At 36.5% G+C, this 8,509-nt stretch overlaps 1 protein-coding gene across 1 annotated transcript; it reads left to right on the forward strand.

The window, feature by feature from the left end:
- The first annotated feature begins 3,719 nt into the window (after positions 1-3,719).
- On the forward strand, positions 3,720-8,233 carry LOC144364584 (organic cation transporter protein-like). Its single transcript, XM_085508531.1, has 3 exons — positions 3,720-3,930; positions 4,014-4,128; positions 8,170-8,233. The coding sequence occupies exons 1-3, from the start codon at positions 3,720-3,722 to the stop codon at positions 8,231-8,233; spliced, it is 390 nt and encodes a 129-aa protein (XP_085364657.1).
- Positions 8,234-8,509: the final 276 nt, after the last annotated feature.

Here is an 8,509-nt window from a genome sequence, read left to right on the forward strand (position 1 = left end):
AGTGAGAAGCTAAAGGCTTGTCTTGAAAACCATGACATTCATAAATCAATCGCCTTTGCAAAGGTCAATCCAGGTGACAAAGGCTGTATCACCTATAACCTGGTGTACAGTACCAACATGTCTGTTGCAGATGCAGTGACATATGCATATAAGCTTGGATCAAAAGACAAGTACCATGTAGTGGCCGGGCTTCTTTGTACTAAAATCAATCAAGCATTCAATCAGTCACAACCACTTCCTTGGCCTCCTACAGCAGATGATCTTGAGTTGCACTAACCAGACGCACTTCTTCCCGCTGAGTTAGTCAAGTTTCTTAATATCTCTGGTGATGCTGACATGGGTATATGTGAGAAGACTAGACGTATAGTGCTTTCAATTGGCCAGGTATGTAATATTAAGTCTGACACGTCTTAGTAATAATGTTCTCCATAATTTTATAATAGTTTTGTGTCATTCCAGTTTCTCTTATTTTTTTTTGCAGGATATCTGTCGAGCTGTAACAAAAGGAGAGTGGAATTATCAAAACACTTCCTTCTTCATACGACACATGTACCGCAGTAGACAGCTCACTACTATTCTCAACAGACTAGGTCACTGTGAGACATATGACTTCAGCTTGGAACTTGAGACTGCACTAACTCATGCTATTGATGAGGTTTCCAGTTCGCTCACTCCAAAAATAATCACTGGTGAAGGGAATGATATGTGTCATCTTGAGTGGAACAACATGAACAAAATAACAACAAACATGCATGGCCGTAATGTCGTAAACAGTGCTGGTGGAATCATGATACAGGAGGTGAAACCAGGATTAGATGTAACCAGCCAAGATCGAATACTTCCTCTACTTCAATGAAGCAAGATACGCTCATAGAAGGTTGACACTCCTGAAACACTGATACCAATCCACATCTATAGTCGAGTGAGACCAAAATTTCCTGATGGAGCTGTGTTTACTCAACCCATGGTAAATAAAGAAGTGTACTTGAAGTGTATTCAAGAGTATCGAACCTGGTTATTTGCATGGGTTGCTGGAAGCAGTGGAGAAAAACAACTCATTCCAGGATTTGGTGGTTTTATATCAGCAACTGGTGTCAAGCCTTCCAAAAAGTCAACCATCGATTACTTCACCCCAATTAATCAACCCTTCACCGAGTACTCTGTCATTAAGGAGCTGCTAAAGAGGTCTGAGGAGGCTACCATGGAGGTGGGGCAGGAGTATGTCCTCAATACATTCGACCTTAGAGGTTGCATGAAGGCACTACCACTAATTTGCAAGTTTCCAGATAAATACAAGATACACATTGTCACAATAGGGCCGTTCCACACTGGGATGAATTACATGGGCATGGTAACTGGTCGCAAGTGTAGATGCTCAGGATACTTTGAAATACTAATTGGAACTGAACTCATCACAAGTGGCTCCCTTTTGTCTGAAAACTGTCAGTGAAGTCATGGAACGATTGTTGATTGAGCAATTCATTGAAGAAGAAGAAATTGAGATAACCAATCCTGCAGTTCTACTCAATCTTGACCAGCCATGTAGTCGTGAGACCGTCAACCTTGCTTTGCAGGACCCCTCTACTCTCACCGTCCTTGAGAAGTATGTTGCCTATGAAGACAAAGTACGTACAGGCCACCTTGGCAAGACAGCAATCTTTTGGCTTAGTGTGATAGACCATGCACGTCTTATTCTAATGCTGCAGTATTCTGTGAAAACTAACTTGACTCTCTCTCTGGTAGGGGAGAATGAAAAGCTGACAAATAAATCAAAAGTGGATCTTTCCAGTAGGGACGATCTTGTTCCACATGTTGCATGTGTAAATTATCGGCTTGCCATCTTCAAGTGAGCTGACAAGTCTTTCTACTGGTCCCCCAAACCATATGATCCAGGACAGGGCTGGGCGAAGAATGAGAAAGATATCTTGGAGCCATTGTGGTCATGTGGTCCGATCCTCCCTTCTTCTCTAATTGACTTGCTGGTGAAAACTGTAGATGACGATCAGGAAGAAGAAGAAGAGGAGCAAGAGATTGATTATGAAGATTTTTTAAGTGATGACGACTAAATGATGACATTACCAAAACCTGTAGCGAAAAAAAAATATATCATTTTTCTGTCAACTTTTATGTCAACTGAACTACGCTTTTGTGCTTTTCACTAACTTTAGTTTACAGATATACTGGTGAATAAATATTGTTTTGTATACATAATATTGTGTACTTATTTTTACTACTTATGCTAATTGACCAAAAAAGATATCTTGGCTTTTGGGCATTTATACTGCTTCAATATTAAAAATAATATTCTCCTTGTCCCCATGTCCAAATTATATGGATAAATGCATTTATTTGTCTCTCTGGGATGTTTGGTTCAAAAGTTCTACCGATCATTGATTTCTGTAAAAAAAATCCAAGATGGCTTCCAAAATGGCCGCCTAGTGACGTCATGGGACAAAATTTCGCAATGGGAACATAAAAATTCGTATACTAGACAACCTGACGATTCCAAAAATATAAGTTAAAAAAATATATCATTGGGGTGCATGGGGACCCATATTTCCTACTCGACTAAATAGGTAGAATGCCCCACACCAATTTTTATAAGGCCACCCAAACAATAGCGATAGATAATACATATTTGTCATTGTACCTTAGTATGTGTTGCCTACTATCAGTCTCTGACGTACATTAGTAAATGCATATTTGGATCGCAGTGTTTGCCAGCTATCCCCCGTGAGCAGGCGATGTGGAACGATATTTATGGAATAGAGTATGCACATATATTTCGTTGTACCCGTCACTTGCTTTCTCGCAATCGCTTACCAACCCGAGGACCTTGCCGGGTTCAGCAACAATTGGTAGCTGCGAGATTATTGCTTCTGAACGTCTCATTTTGTTTGCTCACCGAAATACCCTTCATTTGACATAGGTTCCAATCAGTATACAATATATTGGGTATCAAATGTATCAAAGCAAATGTAAAGATATATTTTTGAATGCATGAATATAATTACGGCTATATATTCATTGTCATCACCACACATATTTCATAAAAAAATCTGGTGTTCTGTAGTGAAAACATCTATACAATATTCACCAATATATGTGTCCAGTCGTCAAACTGGGCACGGGCTTCTTAAGGCGTAGCGCCACAAATAACATGCAATGATATACCGAATTGACGACAAATTGTGTGATAGGATTAGTAATTTTATAGTATAGAATGGGGAATACGTGTAATACTTGATATGTTTTAATATTGAAAATATTGTAATTTAGTTAATTCTTCTAAATTATTTTTCAATAATTCAATGGTTTAGAAGAACAATTTAAATCACTTCATTATATGATCATCTGTTACAAATATAAAAATGTGCAGCATTTGAACGATTCTCTTGTATTTTTTTTGCTTTCTGGCAATTACGGGCATGTAGTAAGCATCTGTACTTTGTTTTTATTTCAGACAATTGACAATTCCTCCAGAAAATGACTCAACTAATACACTTTTCAGTCTTTTCCGCCATCGGAAAATGAAGAGAAAAACTGTGATCATTTACTACTGTGTGTAAGTTCCACTTTTTGATAGTGTTATTGAACAATTAAATATGTTTTGAACAAACGTTTGTACTACCATTACGAAATACATTTACTCATATAATATAACATTACGTTGAGATTTTACGTAACATGTGTAAGTTTGTATTTACTGAAGCTCTTCAATGTGTTTGATGTATTACGGATTAACGTTCAACGTTGGAAATCTAGGCGGCAATAATTACACGAATGCTCTGATTGCTGGAGCTGTCGAGATTGTAGCTTATTCCTCGTCGATGTATTTGGTGGAAACACGCTGTGGTAGAAAACTGACCATATGTATATTTTCAATGATAGCAGCTATTGCGACTGTATCAAGTGCATTTATATCTCAGTGTAAGTATAGTTTATATTGAATATTAATCGACACTGATATTTGTTTATTATTCTTATATATTATCACCCGTTTATACCCACAGGTGGAGGTACATTATGGGTCATGGCTGCTGTGCACATGGTTGGAAAGTTTGCAGCCACAGTGGGTTATGCAGTCAGTCAATTATATGCAGGAGAGCTCTTCCCTACAACATTGAGGTAAACAAGAACGTGTTAATTCGTTCAACTCTGCACATCCACTAAATGATCAGCTCATCTGATTACCATATTTGAAATGGACTTCACAGACGATGAATAATAATAATAACGCACATGTGTGTACACAGTTGTATTGAGATTGATAAGCAGGTCACAGCGAACAGTCATCAGCATCTCTTTGTTCACTTATATAATACTAGTATATGCATGGAGCACATGCCAAACATATTCCCTATATGATATTGGCTAGTTGCTGATATGACTGCAAATTTCTCCACGCTGCTATCGACATTGATTTTACCTCACCCGTTAGGCTTTGTAGCTCAGCGCATGGCAGTCAACTTGTAAAATGAGCCATTTTGTGTGAACCCATTTTTGTACAGAATATGCAAACAGATATTTTTAATAGAACTGGCATTTAATAAGTGGTAATTGTCCGTTTCACTTGAGATGTAACCCAAAAGTTGTTGTGAATTTGCATTATGATTGAAAAAAACGACCAAGAAATTCAAAAATACTGGAAGTACGAGCAATTGCAAAACAAAATTCCGAAATGAACTAAACACAGAAAGCACATAGGTTTTACTAAATGAATTTGAATGACCAGAGAATACAAACTTGTAAGCAGCAACAAATGAAGCACAATATTCTTAAAAGTTTCACTTTTATATCGCGATTATTTACAAGGACAATATTGTTAGTAGATGATAATTAACTTGTTTAATACGCCCTTTGTCGACGAAGTAAAAACAACTCATTTGAAGTGGTGAATGTCTATATTGTCGGTTACAGCTTAAGGCAGCAATGTTTTTGCTCGAATATAAAAAGGAGAATCTAAAGTGTGATTTTCCAAGTGTTCAACGCGTAACGGGAATTCAAGAGCCTGGACCCAGTTACCACATTATACTCAGCGCATGGCAGTCAACTTGTAAAATGAGCCATTTTGTGTGAACCCATTTTTGTACAGAATATGCAAACAGATATTTTTAATAGAACTGGCATTTAATAAGTGGTAATTGTCCGTTTCACTTGAGATGTAACCCAAAAGTTGTTGTGAATTTGCATTATGATTGAAAAAAACGACCAAGAAATTCAAAAATACTGGAAGTACGAGCAATTGCAAAACAAAATTCCGAAATGAACTAAACACAGAAAGCACATAGGTTTTACTAAATGAATTTGAATGACCAGAGAATACAAACTTGTAAGCAGCAACAAATGAAGCACAATATTCTTAAAAGTTTCACTTTTATATCGCGATTATTTACAAGGACAATATTGTTAGTAGATGATAATTAACTTGTTTAATACGCCCTTTGTCGACGAAGTAAAAACAACTCATTTGAAGTGGTGAATGTCTATATTGTCGGTTACAGCTTAAGGCAGCAATGTTTTTGCTCGAATATAAAAAGGAGAATCTAAAGTGTGATTTTCCAGGTGTTCAACGCGTAACGGGAATTCAAGAGCCTGGACCCAGTTACCACATTATACTTTTTTAAACTTCAATTCTGCCAATGGCCATACTGCCGAAATTTAGTTTATAATAAAAGACCCAACACTGAAATTAATTGTATATGCAATAAACTAAAATATGACCAAATACTATTGCAAGCGATTTGACATAACAACGGGCGCTCCACCAACCTTTTGTTTGAAGTAACAAATCTGGAAGCGATCCGTGTGTGAAATCGTATTTAGGTCATTTATGTACAGTAGGTAATTTTACTTGGGTTCGGCACTGGTGGTCTTAAGTACAAGGAAATGGCTCAAGGCACAGCATTATTCCAATGTGAATCAAAAGTAAATCTATAGTAGTACGTGCGTACGTATAAGCTCAAACAAACTGTGTTTTCGGATCGATCTTTTGCCTATATTACGGTTTTTCTCTGAGCAATTGAAAAATTGTTGCAATCTACAGGTTAGCAGGTAGAAGCAAATTGTTTTAAAATTGAGGGTGCTATCACTGATATACTCAAATCAATATTCGTCGTAGAGGTCGCTATTGTATTCTGGAAAAGTCCTCTTTTCATTTAGATACTTTATCAACTATAGTGGCTGTCACACGCAACGTAATATTACCGTAATTGGTATAGTACAGGTGTGATGTGATGGTTCAAATACCAAAATGGCAACAGTAACAAAAAGACTTCCCTGGCGGCGATGATAAAATACGAACACGGAGCCAACAGATGAGGTTTCAACTGGTACTGGTATTATTATACTCTGCAAACATCAAGTACAATAACGCGGTAAAACTCAACTACTCCAATAACTAGATTCTTAAACTCCAATACAATTCAACGAGATCTCCGATCTGATCTTAGTGCTGAACAACTCTCCTATATATACCCCCACTGTCTATAAATAGACCATTACATCAGCATACATAATGAGTCTGGAACTTACTACAAATTTCTAGAATGTTCCATTACCTTCTATTGCCTTCTACAGTGTCCTATTACATATTCAACCAGCTTCTAAAAATTCCACCCAGACACAGTACGGTTCTAGAACATTCTCAGTCATACGGAAGTGGTAAGCAAGTCGTATGCGACAGTGGCACTGTCAAATATATATAAAGTCGATCAACAAATGTTGATAACTACATCAAATCTTTTGAAATTTCCAATACCCGAAGACAGTATATTGATATGCATATTACAAATCACATGATGACGTATTGATAATGCAATTCATTCATAAAGTGGAACGATGTCAAACCTTTGAAATGGTAAAGAAATTCAGATTTCTTCGATGTGACTTACTTACACAGCTATGTCCTTGCGTTGAGTTACCTGCAGTTCTGATACCCAAGCACTGCATGAGACACAATCAGGCAAAAAGTATCTCCCAAATAAGACACAACCTTCAAATTTGAATACTCTAACACAATTATTAAGCTCCTCTAAAAGCCAAATCATTAACTCGTTAGCTCTATTTATTTATAAGTGTTTTTTTAATCAAAGATCAAATGAGAATAACCTAATAAGCTTGTATGTATATATATATATATATTAATATCCCCATCACATTATTGTATAGTGCTTATATTATCTATTGACGCCCTCTTCATCTATATTTTCATACATATTTTGTAATATAAATTTATTTCCTGTCAATAATTAATTTGTATGATTGTAATGGGCCGGAAGCCATTTTACAATTAATAAATTATGATTAAAATTGATACCCTAAAATATATAGGCAATTAGACAAGAGAAACCCCATTTCATTTTTTTATCCCGCGTTATTTTGACGTGTAGTGAATAATCCATGGTATCATGGTCGTTTGAATCTTTCAAAGTCTTGACCATTCATCATCAATTATGTACACTAACAGTACAATGAAACTTTGTGAACCTCGTGTTGGCATTCATGATGTATTCTTGGTGTCGATGGCCTTCTCAACAATGTGTCCTCTATTGACTGATTAACGTACTTTTGTCTGTGTGAAACGGAGAAATAGAGACTCGTGTGTTGTACAGGCTGGCGCCAATGAAAGGTTACGTTCATCCATACATTTTAATAAACCAATGATTTGATTGAACATTTTTTTTCATTTTCCAGGTCGGTTGGAGTAATGTCAACTACATCCTGCTCAATTCTGGCTAGCTCGCTTGCTCCTCTTCTTCTGCCCCTTCGAATGACCTGGAACCCATTGCCACAACAATCATGTCGGCTTTTATGGTATTAACTTTACCTGAAACAAGACGCAGAAAACTTCCTGCGAACATGAAGGAAGCTGAGATGTATGCATGTTATTATTTTGTTTGACATTTCCTGATTTACACAATTATTATTTAGATACTTACAAAACTGTGCCTGAATGGCTACCCGGCGCCACAGTTTTAGTAGACCAATCAGAGCGTAGATTGTTTGCTATTCCGACGTATCAATTTAACCACGTATATGTCCTGCGATTAAACTAGAGGTCTGTGGTTATCTTGCTAATCCCGTTGTGTGTGAAACGATAGACAACACACTAATGAAAAATACTGGTAATTCCAAATACAATAATGTATTGTATATTTATTTTCACAGAAAACATCCTAATTGCGAAAAAATCACAAAGGAACTCCACGATGTCAACGGCACAATGGTCTGAAGATCAAAACAAATCTGTCAATATCGCATAGAAATCAACATTGTATCATTTTCTCTTTGTAACATGAGTGTATAATACTAAGAACTGGCTTTAATATTGGAATCGCGATTTGTTGACGTACTAAAATTCATTCAAAAAAAGTTTATTTTCTTTTTCGCTTCGGTGAGATTGAATATAAACATTTTGATTTGTCAACTCGAAATTTAAATGCTCTCATTTTATATATTAACGATTCTTTGTTGGGTTGAAAGAAGTAAGTTTTGCACGTTTCATCAG

The sequence above is a fragment of the Saccoglossus kowalevskii genome, chromosome 15 (assembly GCF_978046115.1).
Source record: "Saccoglossus kowalevskii chromosome 15, keSacKowa6.1, whole genome shotgun sequence".
Lineage (NCBI taxonomy): Eukaryota > Metazoa > Hemichordata > Enteropneusta > Harrimaniidae > Saccoglossus > Saccoglossus kowalevskii.